Below are 19,174 nucleotides of genomic sequence, written 5' to 3' on the forward strand. Positions count from 1 at the left end.
TGCTCTGAAAAACAGATCAGACCAGAACTGTAGGAAATGGAGAAGATGGTCTCTTATTTCCTAGCAGGTAAGTGTGACTTCTCTTACATGTGTAATAATGAGAGAAAAGGGGCTTACATCTGGTTCATATTAAGTATATTGTCCTAACCCAAACACTAATATTTGTATACCCTTACAATATTTATATATTAATATGATTTTGTGAAGCCAGCCAATAGCCTGAGATACTTTCTTGGAAAGTCATCTCAAGATTAACTACCACATAGCCAACACATCAAACCATCATTGTCTTTCATGCGCACGTGCGTGCACACACACACACACATGCAAAATAGTTTTTTAAAAGGATGTTTAATGAAATGAAAATCAATGTAATCAGTATACAAACTGAGAGCAATAAATTACACTGAAGCCATCCAACAATACAAAAGCTGTAAACATTTCATCATCCTGTTCTTTGAAGGCAAAATGGCAGTTGCAGCAGCTAAGGCTACTGTCTAAACAAAGTGATACTTGGCACGCACAAAGGAGGATATGACTTGGTCCTGACAGGAAAAGTAGCCCAAAACATTTGAGGAAATCAAGGATATTTATGATATATATTTATCATAAAGGCAATTTTTAGGCCATTTCCTGTGATCAGTATTTCTGCATAAAAATGATTTCATGGTCAGTTCTGCTCAGCTAGTGCCAGCTTTTTTAGCACAGGTAGTCCCAGAAAAGCAGAATAATTGTCAGTCATCCATGAGCACACCAATACTTGCACTGGTTCAATAGAAATGCACAGACCACTAGCCCTTATTCCCCCTTCGGCAGAACAGGAAAAAATGGATTTTTGGCATAACCATTAGGACTAGAGATTGAAAACGCATGTTTTTCATTTCTGACAGCTACATCTGCCTTTAGTACTTGACTTTTAAAAACAACTTTTTATCTTGAATTATCAGTGGGAATAAAGTACATTCATTCTCTTGAAAAGGATGAACGTTGGCAATACGTGACCAGTTTCAATATCAGAGAGGCTATTTTACAGAATGTAAGTGCTCTATGCCCACCATGAGAAATCATTATTACGATTATTTTAACTATATTTGGCTAAATCAAGCTTGACCACCAATCTAGTGCAAAAAAGAACAGAGATAATGGAATACTTAAACCCTATCACCTGTGGCAAAGGTATCTGTAAACAGTATATGGGGGTTGTGATACAAAGACCAGAAAGTTGCCAATGTACTTGACTCTATCCCCTTCTTCATTAATATGACTATTTGTAAGCTCTGCTTAGCTCCCAAGCCTGGAAATGAATTAGTATCAATATGAACAGTAAGTAATTGATAAAATATTTTTAAAAATACAAGGCAATCACTTTTTCTGGACAACCTTGGATACAGAAGATACAAACTTTATGAATTTTACAAGACTGGCCAGACCCTGCACAGCCTCACAAAAAAATTCAAGATAATTCAAAAAGCTTCCATTTATTTTCCACTACCCAATGCTGATCTGAAGATGTACCAAACTCCTGTTTACTCCCACTTTTTCCTTTTGAAATGGGTCATGCAGTCATCAACAGTGGGAAGATGCTGCTCGCTGTTATCTTCGCTCTCAATTAAATAGTCTTGATTTCTCGAGAGTGACTCTCTGTAAAAGCTTGACGTTGAGATTTCACTGTCTGAAGGCGTCTGCCGTGCAAGCTGAATTGTGACCAGGTGAGAAGCTGCAGTAAAGCACAGGACATGGGGACAAAGACAAGAAGGTAGAAGCAGCCCTGGCGTAGTGTAGGTTTCCAGGCTACACTGGAAGCCAACCTTGGCTGGGCACTTACTATACTGCTCAAGGGATCCCGTTGAAAAATGTCATAACCTGGGTCGAAAAGAAAGATGCGAATGAGAGGTTGGCTCAACAAGAAAGATGAGAATAACTTCAAGAATTGAAAGGGTCTAATTTGATTTTGTCATTGTAATTTTTACTAAAAACACTTCATTTCTTTCCCCATTATATTCAGGTACTTCCATCTCAACAGCCTCCTGATACCTCCATTATCTGCTTTTGTGAAAATAATGAAGTCGGATTCTCAATATTTATAATCAGGATATTATTTGGATGACCATTTACTTTTTTGTAAGACTACCTGAATCATAGAGCAAAAAGTAACAAGTGTCCTGATGAACCAAACATAAGATATGCCCTGCCCTCAATTTTGAACCAAAACTCATTTCCTTCTCTCTTTTTAGCAAAATAGTAAAAACAAGTGCAGCAGTAAGGACCAAGTGGCAATGAGGCACGGGACTCTGTTCACTTTTATACTGCAACTGCACTTCTCAGGAAGATCCTTCATTAGAAATACAATATTTCCCTGCATGAAGCGATCTTAGCAAAACAAAAGAAAATAAAATTCTCTTAACAAGAATATTTAAAAATTTAGATTAAAATCTCTTCCATCACATATATTGAATAAAACCCCATTCCTTTTGGGGGTACCTATTGGGTATGAGATTTATTTGTGAACAAACTATCCTAGTTTGTTCCTTTCAATCACAAAGCTCACTGGTGTGGTATCCAGAAAAGCAAAACATGAACCACTACATCACTAAGGGAAAGGTATTTTTTTCTTCTGCAGATTCACAATTCAGCAAAAAGGACAAGCTTAAGAGGAACCATTGTGCTGTTTCTTTTCAAGACATATTCCCCCCCAAAAAATAAGCTGATAGTAAAAAGAGAGCTGAAGAAGCTTTTGGGGATGAGAAGTGAAACATCTTCAAAGAAAAACCAGAAAGTCCAGTTGCTTCTTGAAAAAAGCACCTTTGAGACTGACAATAAAAAGCAAAACAACGAATATTGTCATTGCTGATGTGTTATCTGCCAATCAGAAAAGCTATCAGATATTCCATCCAATTCCCCACTGCCCTTCACCTACCAGTGTAAGCGGAAAGCAGCCAGGTGCCAATCAAGGGGGCAAAGGTTTGGCCTGGTTTGGTTACCAAAGCCACCATGCCAAACAAGAGGGCTGAGGCAGCCTGCTGCCTCCGATTTAGCACAAAGTCTTCATCCACCAAGTCAGACACCACCAGGTTCAGCAATTTGCAAGTCCCTTCAGTAAACACACGGTTACTAAGGAAAAAAAGAGAGAGGCTGTTAACAGAAAGCATCAGGCTAAGAGAAATTCCCGTTCATCCTTTACTGATTTGAAACAACTGGGAGTTAACTCAGTGCAAGAAACTCTCTGCTTGACCGCTTATGTGTATGTGTCTATAAATATACTGTATGTGTTTATGTGGGTGAATGTGCATGAATACATATGAAGATGAGCTGGTTCAGTTTTGTTTTCTTTTTTATTGGCCTCCACTCGTAGACTGACCACTGTAGATATTCAGAAAAAGATCCATAAAAGAAAAACAGAAGCAGCGTGTGGAAAAAGGCTTTACTTTCAACCCACACAGCTCCCTCCAAAATTTATCAGCATAAAGTGTAACATTCATTTGTTACAATTTTTAATATTTCTTTGCAATTAAAAATATGGGGGGGGGACTTTGGAATATCATTACCACTGAGGTGGGATTGTCCCTAACCCTATTATCCACCCAAAGGTGCTGAAAAACTGGTTTTGCCATTAGGCCTTGGGAAACAGAAACCTGCAAAATGGCTGTTTCTGCTAAGTATGATAGATTCAGTCATGGAGAAAAAAATGTCAATATTTAATTTTGCATGTCATAACAGCGGCCAGAATAACCTACACACGAAACTGGAAACTGTCTTCCATTCCTTCAGAGGATATGGTAATTTAAAAAATACATGAATGCACTGAGATGGATAGCCAAACCAAACTGTTAAAAAATAAACAAGATAGTGATTTATGAAATATGGAACATTTGGTATGAGTGGTTAAAGAAAAGGTAATATTTGATATTTGGATAAGTTATGAAAATGACAGAAGACGTGCATTTCATCACAAAACTATATAGACAAATTAAAACATTAAAAGAACAAAGGAGTTATTGTAACAAGGCAGATCACATCAATGATAAAAAAAATTTAACCATTGCTCCATATATGCTGTAAAATGTGTGTGTGTGTGTGTGTATTGATTTGTCTGTTTTAAATGTACGTCAAATGTTTTTTCTAGAATAGAAATTATATTTAAAAAACTGCAAAATGGATGTATTGTGTGTAAGATTTTGACTGCACTCCTCAGTGTTTTCTAATTCTACCTTTTAATTGTCCTAATTGTCTTTAGTGGTTTTGTCCTCAGCAACTGATTTCACAGGGTTTTTTTGCTTTTGCTATTTTAATAATGTGAACCATCCAGAGTGAAATGGGCAGCTATATAAATTCAATCAATCAATCAATAAAAGAGCAGGTTTGATAAATTTCTCCAGGACATAAAACATCTATTTTCTTTCAAACTTTTTCTCCACAATGAAAAAGGATCCAATTTACCATACCCTATTCATACATTTCCTAATACATTCACATCTCCTGTAGCCATCAGAATATGACTTTAATTAAAAATAAAAACAGTAATAATGTGGTCCTTAGCCAAAAAACCCAAAACACCTGTCCTTGCTTTAATATGCTTTTCAGCATTTCACCAACTCTGCTCACCAACTCTGTTCACCAAATCATTAGCCACAACAACACTTTTAAAAACTCCTCGTTCATCAGGAGCTAGATTTGTAATGTATTAAAATGAAAAACTCACTGAGCTTCAGAAATCTGATTCTCCACAAGTTCAGTCATCCCAAAAGAACATTAGTATCTCAAGATATATAAATAACTAAGCATGCATCCAGAATTCAAATGTTAAAAACTTTAGCTTCACTTTCTATGACGTCAATCTATATCTAATATTTTATCACAGAGGCCTACCCCATTGTATTTACCTAGTCCTAGCCCAATTCTCTAGTGTCATAGCAATATAGCAATAAATACCTAGCTATAAAGAAACAGAGCAGGTAGATCCAATCTGGTCCAGCAAGAAGCATAATCACACTGAGCAACAGTTTCAGGAAGAAAAGCCCTCGCACCACAGCATATACACCCCACCTCCGGCAGAGAGAGAGGAAGTAGAGGTTGTTGAGGTGAGGAGCCACGTAGGAAACACCTGTGACAAAGAATAAATAAAGGAGAGTCAGAGCTTAATGGCACAATCCCTATTTATATACAGAAGATCCTGGACAGAACCTTTCATCCTCTAGAGGAAATATAGGAAAAGAGACCTGCCTAAAATCCTGAAGTTAATACCAAACTAGACATGTTTTTCTTTTCTTGTTAATGACTTCCTTTGCATTTACATACCTAGCAAGAAATGAAGAAATAAACTTATATACATTCTGAATAAAACCAGCTAAAATTATTTTGGGGACCTTCGATTTTAAGAACTCAAAGCATAAAATGGACCTGATTTCGCTGCATTAAATACCATTTTTAGCAGAGCAGACTAGACATATATCTTACAACCAATCATGTCCCTCCTTTTATAATAGCCACATTACCCTAAATCAATCAATCATTATTCAGAAAGCATGGCTGGATGGCAGGCAGGCAGGCAGGCAGGCAGGAAGGAAGGAAGGAAATACACTGCTCAAAAAAATAAAGGGAACACTTAAACAACACAAAGTAACTACAAGTCAATCACACTTCTGTGAAATCAGACTGTCCACTTAGGTAGCAACACTGATTGACAATAAATTTTACTTGCTGTTGTGCAAATGGAATAGACAACAGGTGGAAAGCATAGGCAGGTAGCAAGACATCCCCAATAAAGGAGTGGTTCTGTAGGTGGTGACCACAGACCACTTCTCAGTTCCTATGCTTTCTGGCTGATGGTTCGGTCACTTTTGAATGCTGGCGGTACTTTCACTCTAGTGGTAGCATGAGATGGAGTCTACAACCCACACAAGTGGCTCAGGTAGTGCAGCTCATCCAGGATGGCACATCAATGCAAGCTGTGGCAAGGTTTGCTGTGTCTGTCAACGTAGTTTCCAGAGCATGGAGGCACTAGCAGGAGACAGGCCAGTACATCAGGAGACAAGGAGGAGGCCGTAGAAGGGCAACAACCCAGCATCAGGACCGCTACCTCCGCCTTTGTGCAAGGAGGGACAGAAGGAGCACTGCCAGAGCCCTGCAAAATGACCTCCAGTGGACCACAAAGGTGCATGTGGCTGCTCAAACGGTCAGAATCAGACTCCATGAGGGTGGTATGAGGGCCCAAGATCCACAGGTAGGGGTTGTGCTTACAGCCCAACACCATGCCGGATGTTTGGCATTTGCCAGAGAACATCAAGATTGGCAAATTCGCCACTGGCGCCCTGTGCTCTTCACAGATGAAAGCAGGTTCACACTGAGCACATGTGACAGACGTGACAGGGTCTGGAGACGCCGTAGAGAACGTTCTGCTGCCTGCAACATCCTCCAGCATGACCGGTTTGGCAGTGGGTCAGTAATGGTGTGGGGTGGCATTTCTTTAGAGGACCGCACAGTCCTCCATGTGCTCGCCAGAGGTAGCCTGACTGCCATTAGGTACCGAGATGAGATCCTCAGACCCCTTGTGAGACCATATGCTGGTGCGGTTGGCCCTGGGTTCCTCCTAATGCACGACAATCCTAGACCCCATGTGGCTGGAGTGTGTCAGCAGTTCCTGCAAGATGAAGCATTGGTGCTATGGACTGGCCTGCCCATTCCCCAGACCTGAATCCAATTGAGCACATCTGGGACATCATGTCTCGCTCCATCCATGAACACCACATTGCACCACAGACTGTCCAGGAGTTGGGGGATATTTTAGTCCAGGTGTGGGAGGAGATCCCTCAGGAGACCATCCGCCACCTCATCAGGAGCATGTAGGGAGGTCATTCAGGCACATGGAGGCCACACACACTACTGAGCCTCATTTTGACTTGTTTTAAGGACATTACATCAAAGTTGTATAAGCCTGTAGTGTTTTTTTCCACTTTTATTTTGAGTGTAACTCCAAATGCAGACCTCCATGGGTTGCTAAATTTGATTTCCATTGATAATTTTTGTGTGATTTTGTTGTCAGCACATTCAACAATGTAATGAACAAAGTATTTAATAAGAATATTTCATTCATTCAGATCTAGGATGTCTTATTTTAGTGTTCCCTTTATTTTTTTGAGCAGTGTATGTTTATAGTTTAGAGTATCAAAAATAGAAAAAAATATGCTGTCAATACTATGATTTAAGATAACAACATTACAATTATAAAATCTATGGGTTTTTTTTTTACAATGTAAAACATAATGTTGAGAAAACCAGTACAACTTGCACTGAATTGTGATATAAAACTTTTGATCTTAAGCTAATTATTGAATATCAAAGTGCTCATTATGTTCTTACTTGGTATGTTTGTGAGTGTGCGTGTGTTAATGAAAAGAAAAAATAAAGAATATTTAACAAGAATTGAAATACTCAAAATAAAAAATAGAAAATTAAAAATTAAAATAAAAACAAAATATTGGATTTCTAGCTTCTATTTGTTAATTTGCAATATTTGCTAAAATGTAAATGGGATTATATTTTCCAGGCTGCGTGATAGGTTGTATATGTGGGAACAATTCTGGGTTAAATTTAGTGAAATTTCTACGGTGTATGTTTTGCTATTGTCTCATATTCTTCAAGTTAACGTTTCTGATCAGATAGCGATGTCTTTCTTTCGATGTGGGGCAAAACTTATTCTTCTTACTGTAAGCATATATTTTGTTAAATCAGGATGTATTTCTTGCTTTTTTTCTGAAATTATTCCTAATAAATTGTGGTTTCATTCCAAATGTAAATTCCAAGATTTTCTACATAAAATCATGAATGACTTCCTAGTACTTTTGAGGCTTTTTACATGTTATCATCTGCGGTATAATGTTTCTGATGTTTCATGGCATTTCCAATATTTATTTCTGAATGAGTGGTCTATCTTAGATATTACTGATAGAGCTTGTATAACACCTATAAAACATTTTGCACCAATTTTCCTTTAGATTATAACTTGCTGAAATTTTATAGATTTAGTCCAAAATTCTTTCCATTGCCACGCAGAAATTCACAATTACAGCATTTGAAATTAAATCATTCAATTTTCTGATAAAAATAAATAGGACCCCTTGGTAGATGCAATGAATATGACAGTAAGCTTTCCTCCAGAGACAGGAAAATTGAAACATGCATAGAAGTTGTTCTGAATAGTTATCCTGGTTCCTTTAACCAAAGAAGATGCCAGTTTATGCAAAATAGATCATGTTTGTTCTCGTTGTGTACATGGCTTAGATTACATGAATTCAAGTTTTATATAAACTAAAAAGCCTTCCACAGTGACATAAGTAAACATTAATTGATTCCTGCTAAGCAAATGCCTTTGCATAGCACTGACATCTTTAAAGCCCTTTTCCATTTAAAATGGATTAATTATTTATGATAAGTAGTAGGGTTTGAGGTTTGTTTTGTTTTAAAATTTAGAAGTCCAAACTTATACTAAATAGACCACATTCTGCATGAGTCTATATCCTGGATTCATTCTAGATTTAAAAAAGCTACACTAAATGAAATTTTTAAAACTATTGTGAATCTAGATTTTTTAATTAAAACTCTCATAACACTCAACATGGATGATAGTTAGGGATTATTATTAATCCAACCCCCCTGGAAGAAATATTAATCCAACTCTCCTGGAAGAAATTTGTCTGACGTTTGCATATTGGTTTCCATACAGCTCTGAACTATACTAATATGACAGAGTGATAATAGGCACTTCAGTATCACTCATTTATGAGAGACAGAGGGAGGGAAGTAAGGAAGGAGAGATCACTAAACAACTTATTAGCTACAATAAGCATATCCAGTAAACTGCTGGAGAAAAAGGAATTATGAGGATACACGAAAATGTAATGGAATTCTGTCTGGTTGACTTCAATCCCTATAGTCTTGTCATAGGTCCTATTTGTTTTCATGCAATTCACACACAACAAATATATAGATAATGCTACCTTTAAAAGACTACACTGTTTGTCATATTTAATTAGAGAATGACCAGAGCTAACTTACATAATTTGGATATATACTATTGGATACTGCATTTCATATCTGTAAACTTTCTGTTTTTCAAGAAAAAGAATGGAAAACAAGTACTTCCAGAAAATGATTTAGCTAAGATGGATCACATATTTTCTACCTTTAAAGAGGAATAACATCCATTCTCCAGTTCAGCTTTACCTATTTTATACCTCTAAATGTGTCCAGGTAGCACGGTCGCTATATATTGCAGTTGAATGCATCTGCAGAACAATTTTGGTGAAATAAGACTCTATGGCTGAGCAGAGCTTCCTACTATTCCCACCTTGGACTTACCTAGAAGAAATGATCCCATTGAAAGGGAGATGCGATCGGACAGCAAATGCTCCAGGAACAGAGGGAAGAAGTTGCTGTTAAAGTGGCAATGAAAAACCTGTAAAACACATTTAGAAGACCTATCAAAAGACAATTAGAGAACAAATAAACACACTATATGCCTAATGCAATATCTGCCCCACATATTTGTATACAAGCTCAAGGATAAATATTCAAGCCCAGTCCAGTGGATCTGTATTAGATCAGAAAGAATGAAATCTGTTCCAAAGAATGATGGAACCCAGTAATTTATACTGCACAATCGGCTCTCAATAAACCCTTTGAAGGGAATAAGTGCAAGATTATTGCAACATGCTCTACATGGAGCTGCCCCTGAAGAGCATTCAAAAATTACAACTGCTGCATAACACAGGTGTCTAGATAGTAAATGATGCCAGATATATGGCACACATAGAAGTTGTTCTGAATAGTTATCCTGGTTCCTTTAACCAAAGAAGATGCCAGTTTATGCAAAATAGATCATGTTTGTTCTCGTTGTGTACATGGCTTAGATTACATGAATTCAAGTTTTATATAAACTAAAAAGCCTTCCACAGTGACATAAGTAAACATTAATTGATTCCTGCTAAGCAAATGCCTTTGCATAGCACTGACATCTTTAAAGCCCTTTTCCATTTAAAATGGATTATTTATGATAAGTAGTAGGGTTTGAGGTTTGTTATACATAGCACCACTTCTGTGTGAGCTGCACTGATTACCAGTATGTTTCAGGATGCAATTCAAGATGCTGATTGCCACCTCTACAGTCATACATGGCTTAGGACTGGGTTACCTGAGGGATTTACTTTTTCCAAGTTTCTCTGCCCATCCAACTTGATCTAGCAAAGTAGATATGCTACAGATCCTGTCAGCCAAACAGTCAGGCTGGCAGGGATTAGAAGACAAGCTTTTTCTGCAATGATCACCCCTCTACGGAACATCCTCCCTTCAGAAAGTAGCATGGCCCCAACCCTGTCAGCCTTTCCTAAGATCCTAAAAGCCTGGCAGGAAAATGTGAATATCCATTCTCACACAAGCCTGTCTTGATATCAGGGTGACAAAATTATTCTTAAAAAGCTGTGCTTCTTGCAAGATGCAGCTGCTGCTGACTTCATAACACAACAATTATTTGTACCACATTATACATCACTCCGGCTGTACATTAATATGCAAATAAACCACAGAGTCTGCACTGCCAATTAATACTAACATTGTGTCAACATCTGCAAATACTAAGAACATCTACTCATATAACAGGAATGCCATGTTTGAAGACCTCATAGCCTTTCCTCCTGTAACATGAAGGTACACTGATGAAGAATGCAGAAAAAGAACCTTTGTTCTGTTGCACACAGTAACTTTTGAAGATTAACTTCAAATTTCTTCCCAAAAGGCAGGCATTGCTTTTCTCTTAATGAAAAAAAGTACAAAAACATTTAGAGTTCTCAAGAACGTTCTTATCCCACCATACAAATTATTTTGAGAAACAGGAAACGGAAAAGTTTATCATAAATTTTCCCAGACAAGCTGACTTGTCACGCAGTCAAGATGAGACTATTAGACAGATTCATCCTGAAATCTTTTAGATCAACACTACTTCCTAATTCCAACTTTCCCAATCCATCGCTTTCTAGATGTGTTGGAACTATAGTTCTTAAAAATCTTAGCCAACATACTCCTCAACCAGCCTGGCCAAGAATTCTGGTAGATGTAATTTAAACATATTGAATACAGAGACAATTATCAGAGATTTATGAAATTATTCGGAAGATCACCAACACTCTGCTGGATAGGACCCCTATCAACTGGGCTTTTAGCTAGCAGCCGGTACTGTTTTGTTACAGAGACTATGCAACCCCTACCTGCATTAAATTCATGGAGACAAACCATAGAAAATTGTGATGTCTGGAAAGCTGTTTGAGGTACTCAGCCAGTGTGATTCTTTTATCTTGATTTCTAGAAGGATGATCAATGTATAATCTGCTGGAACAAATTTCCACATTTTAAAGATAGCCAATATAATGAAATCAGGTCCTTGTCTTCTTGAACACTTATTTTCTTGGTTAGGTAGAGAGGAAAAAGTTCCAAAATAGTTAAATCATGTAAGAACAGGATACAGATGAATAATAGTCTCTGTCTTGTCTCTTTATACAGAATGATGTATTAGCCAGCCACCAAATCAAACACAACACAGAATACAATTTGTTTAAAAGAAGACTTCAATAAAACTTTCAAGGTGAATTTGTCACCATTTTGTTACAGAAGGCATGCTCCATTTCTATTTACAGGGTTCATTCCAAAACTACTCAAGAATTATAGAACTAAGCTTGAGGCCATTTAGCAGATATTTATGTTTTGTTTCATTTTTCTGTATCTCTCCATGTTAAAGCTAGAAAGTTCATGGGGAAGGATAGGGATGCAAGGAAAAATAGGGAATCATCATCAGCTGTATTATATCAGAAGGGGAGAGCCTAGTGTTCTTCAGATATTTTGAGCCTCACCTTCCTCTTGGATTATACCGACCAGATCTGATAGGAATTAAAATGCCTAATTTTTGGATGACAGGCTTTATTATCTATTAAATTATATTATAAATTATACACAGAGAGATGGTTTGGCATAGTGTTAAGGCACCAAAGTAGAAACTAAATGTCTGTAAGGTCTGGTTCTGCCTTAAGCACTAAGCCAACTGGGTGACTTTGGGCCAGTCACTCTCTCTTAGCCCTAGAATGGAGGTAATGGCAAAGCACTACTGAAAACCTCATCAAGAAAACTGCAGGGACTAGTCAGATAGTCACTGGAAACAGAGAAGAAAGAGAAGACCTAATTTTGAATTTAAAAAAACTACACTTTAAAACATTTTATTTAAAACATTACAAAAAGTTTAAAAGAAAAGCTAAATATTAGCCAAATGTTTTTGAGAAATCCAATCAAATAACCTTAGTTGATTGCTAAGGAGCCAGTTTTTAGCACATATTTTATTTGGCTAGCAGAAAAAGCCCTTAAGTATCAGAATGAGCAGGCTTGTTCTGCACAAACTTTTCACATATATGGATTAAAAGCATCCAGTGTTCAAAGGGATTAAATACAAAATCCACTTAGAACAACTTCATAAAGAAGTGCTGAAACTGTATTCTTATATAGTTTGATAATTTAAATTTTAAATTTTCCACCACAATTGGAAATCATGGTTCTTTTGTTTCTCACCAATCATCGATCTGGAAGCTCACGCACTGCTTTTTAAAAGAACATGCACTCTTTACAATTCCATCTCCTTAAAATTTGAAGTCTTTAGTCATTTCTTTCACAAGAAATAAAACAATACTTGGAAAACGTGGTCACTGTTTACCCACAACATTTTGTATACACTGGGCAAGTTATTTAAAATGAGAAAAGCTATTAGACAACCAAACACCACTCACTCTTTTAATGCTTCGTTTTCATCCCATTTCACGTGTCCGTCTGTCTGAAGCCACTGTCTCAGTAGCCATGTGGCCAAGGTAAACCCAAGTGCTGAGCAGAAAGCCAGAGCCACGCAGAACACCCTGAAGGAGGAAAAGTCCTCTTTGTTCCACACAGCATAGGACATAAAAACTGAGAGGGAGCCAATGGCACTAAAGAGTGATGAGTAAAAGTTAAGGTCAGTCCTATCCTTTGCAGACACAGCGAGATCAGCAAGCAAGGCATTCTGGTTTAGATCCACCATAGTAAGGAAGCTGTCATACAGGCAGAGACAGATAAGGAATTGTAAGCCTGGGTTGGCCCAGGCAATCCAAAAAGCCAGAAATGACACCGCAAATAATGGACCATTGCGTCTTAGAGCTTTGAGTCTCTTTGAAACAACTTCTGGAGTGGAGATTGCTATTCCAGACCTAAAAAGAAGAAAAATATAGTCTATGAAAACTGGCTGAGCTTTACTCCACTCATTCATTTTTAAATTAGACATCACCTTTTTGGTCAAATAGTAAGCTACTTTGTCTCAAGCATGGATTCAAAGTTTCTTCCCTGACATTCCCCTTTCACTGGAAACTGTCATCAGAAACTGGCACACAAGTAGAAAGTAACATCAAATTTATCTTTAAAGAATTGGAGGCCTTTCTCCAAACTAAAGAAAAGGAACATTTTGATATAATCTGTTCTAGGCCTCTGAAAGGTTGCTCCAAGGTCCACAAGACTGACCTTAGACCAACCTAAATAGATATAAGACGGTAAGCTTGATTACTTCATGGCCTGGAAAACTTAGGGGAAATTGAAAACAAAAGATATGCATCTTAAAGAGGAAAAAAATTCTTGCCATACGGTAGTAAAGCAATGTGGAGCGTCCAATTTTAAGCTAGTTTCTGACTAGGGTGTCGGAATGTCTGCAAGATGTATTACTGTGAATAGTGTGAAATCTGACTTGTTTAATGAAATATAATTGTAATTATTACATTCTTTTAAATATCTACTATCAGTGAGATTCTCTCTATCTTTCTATGCTGTTTAGGCTTTAAAGCAGGACATAAATGAACCTCTGCTTACTGCTGGGTGCTAAGAAAAGCTCTGTCACTCAACCAGCCAAACAGAGGATCGTTGAGGCTGTTCCATATCAGAAAAACAGTCTAGGAAAAAACAAAAAATATGATTTAGATACTGAAATATTTAACCAAATCTATTATCTTACAAGTTAGCCATGCCTATATTGGGAAGAATAACCACAATAATTGAAATGCCTATATACATACCCTTTTAAGGAGTTGCTTAAAGGTATACCAAGAGTATCCACAAAAAATGAAAAGCACTTTTACCCATTTTGAATCTGAATATTGCATACCTCTAAGAATCTGATGCCAGATTCTTTCGGACTAATTACTGAATACTCTGAAATTATTTATTACTGCAACTCATTTTAAACTTTCCCAGAATTCTAGCAAGCTAGTTTTTACATTTCATTGTCACTGAATCTTTATAACCAATGCAAGTGCTATATATATGCACACATATATTTGCCACATGTTTGCATACATACTGGCTAATCTATAGTTCACGCATCTTCTGTGATAACTATGCCATAATAAATTATTATTTATTTAATTTCTGAAATATCACATGCTATCACATGAAAGGAAAGGCTAATGCTGATTTTCAAAGTTAAGAACTTACCTCCCCAATCCAAAAGGAAAGTTTATCAATTTTATATATAGAAACAAAGGTGTCCACATAGTAGAGGAGAAACACATTATGCAAAATTGAAATAAAGAGAGACAAGGATCCATAAACTACTCCAACGGGGAAGTTGAACAGGCAAGCTAAAAGCTTCAAACCCATGTTGATTCACGTTCTGGATGTCACCTCCAGTTCCAAAATGACCTCTCTGTCCAGTATTTGCTGACTTGTTGGTGGGACCAAACCATCATTAACTCTGTTTAGGCAGACAACAAGAAATTGGGCAATTTAGTGTATAGGTTTGATACATTCCCTACTCCACTTTCAAAGAAAATTGCAACAAGGAAACCAACTTCAGCAAGTCTTACTCTGGGTTTCAAAGCCTACATAAGACATGGGAAAGGAAATTTATAATAGGATTTATATATATAGTAACAAAGGAATAATGCATCACACGACAATAGGTTTCAGATCAAACTGACTGCTGAGTAAGCTCTGTTGAACTTTTAATTATACATATATATATCTAACACAAATCTAGCCTACTTTTCTGCTGACATGTCTTCATAGTTCTTAACTAAGTATATAAAATAATTTAAAATTAATTTAAAATTAAACAAGCAAGCTTGTGCAATATTACAGATACATTGTAGCAGGAATGGATGGGGATGATGGAAATCATGCTCTAGTTTGAAAGGCAGCTAAAATGAAGTATTGCTAATATTAAATAGGAAGGGATGCTGAATGCCTAACTTTTTAAAAAGATAACTTTTAATGTGCTAATTTTATAACACATGATAGCCACCTTCCCATACATGGCACTTTCCAGAGTCCTTGGGCTATAGGATCTTGAATTCCCATTTTTTGTACACGCTGCGTTCACACAATATGAACATTCAAGATTAGCTGGATCCAGGTTTACTCAATTTCTGGATTGATATAGTGCATAAATGATTAACTAACTACACAAAACGAGTTCTTACAATATCCAAGACTGAAATGGAAAATTTCCTTCCAAATCTTTCAGTATGTTGTCCAATACAGCTACAAACTAACTTCTGAGATTTTGTTTTTTTGTTTTTGCATAGAGCATTTATCCCCTTTCTGGGAGAAAACTAGAAACACATCAGACTTATGTGCTGTGTACAAAATTACACGGCTCTTGAAAGCACAAGTTAATTGCAAGACTCATTTTAAAAGAATAGGGCAAGTTTACAGATCAAGTAGGATGAAATATACAAACTACAATTCTTCAACTTCAGCAGTCCACTTGGTACATTGGTACATAACTGAAGGCATTTGGAGATAACATTTTAAAAAACCCAAGAAACACAGTTTTTGCATTGGGATGGTGTTTTCTGAATTACTGTATTTCCCCATGTATAAGCCACCCCTTTTTTCCAAAATTTTCAAGCCCAAAAAGTAGGGGGGTGGCATATACAAAGCAGGTACACTTTTTATACGTGAAAAATGCATAAAATAATAAAGTAGGAATAAACTGGTTTTCCAGCAGTATGCTATACTTTTTTGTAAAAATTGTACGTGATGATACGATTACAAGTGCGAGTACGCGATAGAAATGCATACGCTAGGCATCGGCCTGAATGCTTCGTTCCTACTCTCGTTCCGATGCGTAGATTGCTAGCGTCGCCCGCACTGCTTTCGGCGTCATGACCGAAGTTGTAGATCTAGACATCGAATTTTGTTTCTTTGTAAATTTTCTTTCTTCATAACTTGTTTCTCTAATAAAATATTTTTTTCAAAACTTCACAGTCCAAAAATTGGGGGGGTGGCTTATACAAAGGGGGTGCTTATACATGGGGAAATACGGTAAGAGTAAGGTTGCAATCCAATTCCATTTCACCATAATGTGAACAGAATTATTAACTTTAAAAAATTCAAATAGGAATCTAATTCAGTACACTAGAAAGAGAGGGGTAGGAAAAATTTAAAATAGATTTTTAAATATATTTAAAACCAAGATTTTCACATGCAAAATTGACCTCCAATTATAGTCAGCCACAAATAAACACCTACTATCCAAATAAACACCTACTATCTATCCAACAAAGTATAAATTAAACTGAAACAAGGAAATTGTTTCTCATTCTTCAGCAATATGATTTATTTCCTCTTGCAAGAAACTAAAGTTGACATTTTGACAATTATAATCAGAAGCATTTTCAGTCTGAATTTTTAGTCAAAATGTTGCCTATCTAAGCTATTAATTGGAAGCAAATAATATTCATACTAAAAAAAATGCTTGGCAACTTAAGTCAACTAGAAAACTCCACTATGATTCATTGACTTTGTACAATGTTTGAACATAAAAAAATGCATGAGAGTTTGTTGGATGGCATTAATGTTCAATGTTTAATTGGCTCTTTTGGAAATCTGAACACTTTTTTTTCAGAGAAAGAAAACGCTGTGCCCTGTTCTATGACTAGGTCATCTATTTTAAGAGTAAGGTGCTCAGGAGAGTTATCTGTTTATTTGTCTACATAATTTTTTAACAATAAAGAGAAAAACAATGGCAGAAAGATCCCCTTCCCTGGTCAGTTTTCTAAAACTACAACTAAAATCTGTGGGGAAATGATGCCAGGAGCCATTAATCTGAGGCAGGAATAAATGGTAAAAGAAAGCAGACATGGTAGGTGGCACTGGCACCAGGTGATAGGCGCTGCAAACTGCAAAGGCTGCTGCTTACAAAAAATCAAAAAAGTGGGATAAAAGGCCTGTTTTGAGAAGGTGAGAATTTCACGCAGAAGCAGGTACTTGGATGCATATATCTCTGCCTTTCAGCCATGACGTTTTCCACAGGAGTATAACATGAGACAGGCTACAACGAACTGCCACATAGCACATCTGTATACTGCATTTACAATCCAGTTTTGTTCTCGTGTACAAGCTTCCGGAATCTAGACGGGTGTTTCTCAACTTGGAAACTTTAAGCTGTGTAAGACTTCACTTCTCTTATATATGCAGGCTGGGGAATTTTGGGAGTTGGAATCGACAGGTCTTAAAATTGTCCAGGTTAAGAAACACAAGTCTCGATCTTAGCACCGTATAATTATTTACAATGGGAACACAAATGGGAGTTCAGGAAGAATCCTTCAGCTCTGCCTGTCAATATGACACATTAGCGAAGAAGCCGCCAAGAAACCTAAAGAAATGCCTCAAAAGGGCGAGTGGTTGAAGTCTAATGCAGGGCAAGAACCTGCAACCTTCTACAGGAAACCGAGGGCGAACCGACCACCGGGAAAGAAACCGCTCTAGGTGCGGTCATCCTTTAAAATTAGGATTAAGATCGAATGACTTGAGAACGAACATTCTTTAAAAGAAGAAAGACGAGGCAGAATTTTTAAAAGACTTTTAAGATAGATTACTGTAAATGAAAGAGGGGGGGGGGAAACCCCTCAAGGAAATCACGAAGCGTTTTGCCTACCCAGCCATCGCTAACCGAACTCCACCGGCACCTACAGCCCGATTTCGCCCGTTCCGTTTTCAGAATCGCGCAGCCGTACTTCACTTCCCAGGGGCCAACCTCCCGCGTTTCAAGTGACGTTCACAGGACGGCCATCTTTAACACTGAAAGCGGCGAAGCTTTAAATGCCATGTTTGGTGTGGGCAGTAACAATAACAATAAAGAGATTCGGTAGAATTAGTTCATTGACAAGAAAATGGTTGTTGTAGTTGGAGTGATATTACTAATTTTACCGTATGCTTTGAGTCCAACTTCTGGATGTTTTCTTCTCGGTCTTAATTTTTTAAGTATATTGTAAATCCTGTTTATGTTGTAATTCCCGATTGTTGTTGTCCTGTAAGAATTTCAAACGTATATAGGGCATCATGGAGATGATATGCAGATCGGTGACGTGAGATAATGGTGTGGGCTTTTTTGAAATATAAATCAGTAAGTTAGAAATGTTTCAGTATTTGCCGGTTCATTTGGATTCCAATGTAGCAGCCACCAAAACAAGATCTATAATTTTAAAACATCAAGCAATGCATTTCCAGTATATCCAAGAAGTGTGTTAGATGCATATTATGGAAAAGATTGTGGTTTTTATTCATTGCCAAGATACTGACTTATTCTCCTAAACTGCTCCCTCCTTAAAAAAGAAAAACTATCACTGAACTTTTTCAAGAATAGATTATACAGTCGTTTGACCTGGATGGTAATAAGGCTTTTTGCCTTAAGCAGTGGGTTAGACTGGGAAAGCTCTAGGGTGCCTTCTAACTTTGTTGTTCTATTTCCAAAATGCTCTATGGAACTGCGTTGTTTGGGATTGTGAAGAAATTATTACCTGCCTGTTTCCTCCATGATCTGTTGCAGAACTTTTAAAGGTTTATTGCAATGTGTTCAAAGAGTTTGCCAAAAAGAAAGACCCATCGCCAAGACAGTCTAGATGTCACCTTTAATGTAGTGTCACCAATGGAGTATCTAGTAAGCTTTCTTTTGTATATAATAGTTAGATTGGTTCAGTGTTCAATTTGAATACATGGATAGTTTAGCGTCTTGCTATTTGTCCTCTGGATTCTTGAGCAGCTTGCTTGCATTATGAAAATAAATTTCCCCTTTCACTTTCTGACTTTTTGCATACTTACCGCTGAACATCATTCGGATTCCATGGTG

The 19,174-nt window shown here is 37.1% G+C and overlaps 1 protein-coding gene across 2 annotated transcripts; it reads right to left on the reverse strand.

Moving 5' to 3' along the window:
* Positions 1-293: 293 nt before the first annotated feature.
* SLC68A1 (solute carrier family 68 member 1) lies at positions 294-18,068 on the reverse strand. 2 transcript variants are annotated; one of them, XM_026704681.2, is made up of 9 exons: positions 17,984-18,068; positions 14,536-14,794; positions 13,915-13,994; positions 12,816-13,265; positions 11,256-11,373; positions 9,355-9,451; positions 4,930-5,101; positions 2,918-3,111; positions 294-1,863 (listed from the first exon to the last, which is right to left on the reverse strand). In XM_026704681.2, the coding sequence occupies exons 2-9, from the start codon at positions 14,698-14,700 to the stop codon at positions 1,610-1,612; spliced, it is 1,530 nt and encodes a 509-aa protein (XP_026560466.1). In that variant the 5' UTR covers positions 14,701-14,794; positions 17,984-18,068; the 3' UTR covers positions 294-1,609. The 2 variants fall into 2 exon arrangements, with proteins under 2 accessions (XP_026560466.1, XP_087788960.1); XM_087932834.1 differs by having other exon boundaries at positions 334-1,863; positions 11,256-11,376; positions 17,984-18,067.
* Between the last annotated feature and the right edge of the window lie 1,106 nt (positions 18,069-19,174).

The sequence above is a fragment of the Pseudonaja textilis genome, chromosome 4 (genome assembly GCF_049901715.1).
Source record: "Pseudonaja textilis isolate UNSWEBS1 chromosome 4, rPseTex1.2, whole genome shotgun sequence".
NCBI lineage: Eukaryota > Metazoa > Chordata > Lepidosauria > Squamata > Elapidae > Pseudonaja > Pseudonaja textilis.

What these genes read in the sequence shown, in the direction of transcription:
- SLC68A1 (XM_087932834.1), bottom strand. Translation starts at nt 14,700, where the DNA reads ATGGGTTTGAAGCTTTTAGCTTGCCTGTTCAACTTCCCCGTTGGAGTA. An exon ending in GAAAACGAAGCATTAAAAGA is followed by an intron (nt 11,377 to 12,815) that starts GTGAGTGGTGTT and finishes AATTTGTTCCAG; the next exon opens with CAGATTATACATTGATCATC. An exon ending in TCTCCATGAATTTAATGCAG is followed by an intron (nt 9,452 to 11,255) that starts GTAGGGGTTGCA and finishes TGTGTTTTACAG; the next exon opens with GTTTTTCATTGCCACTTTAA.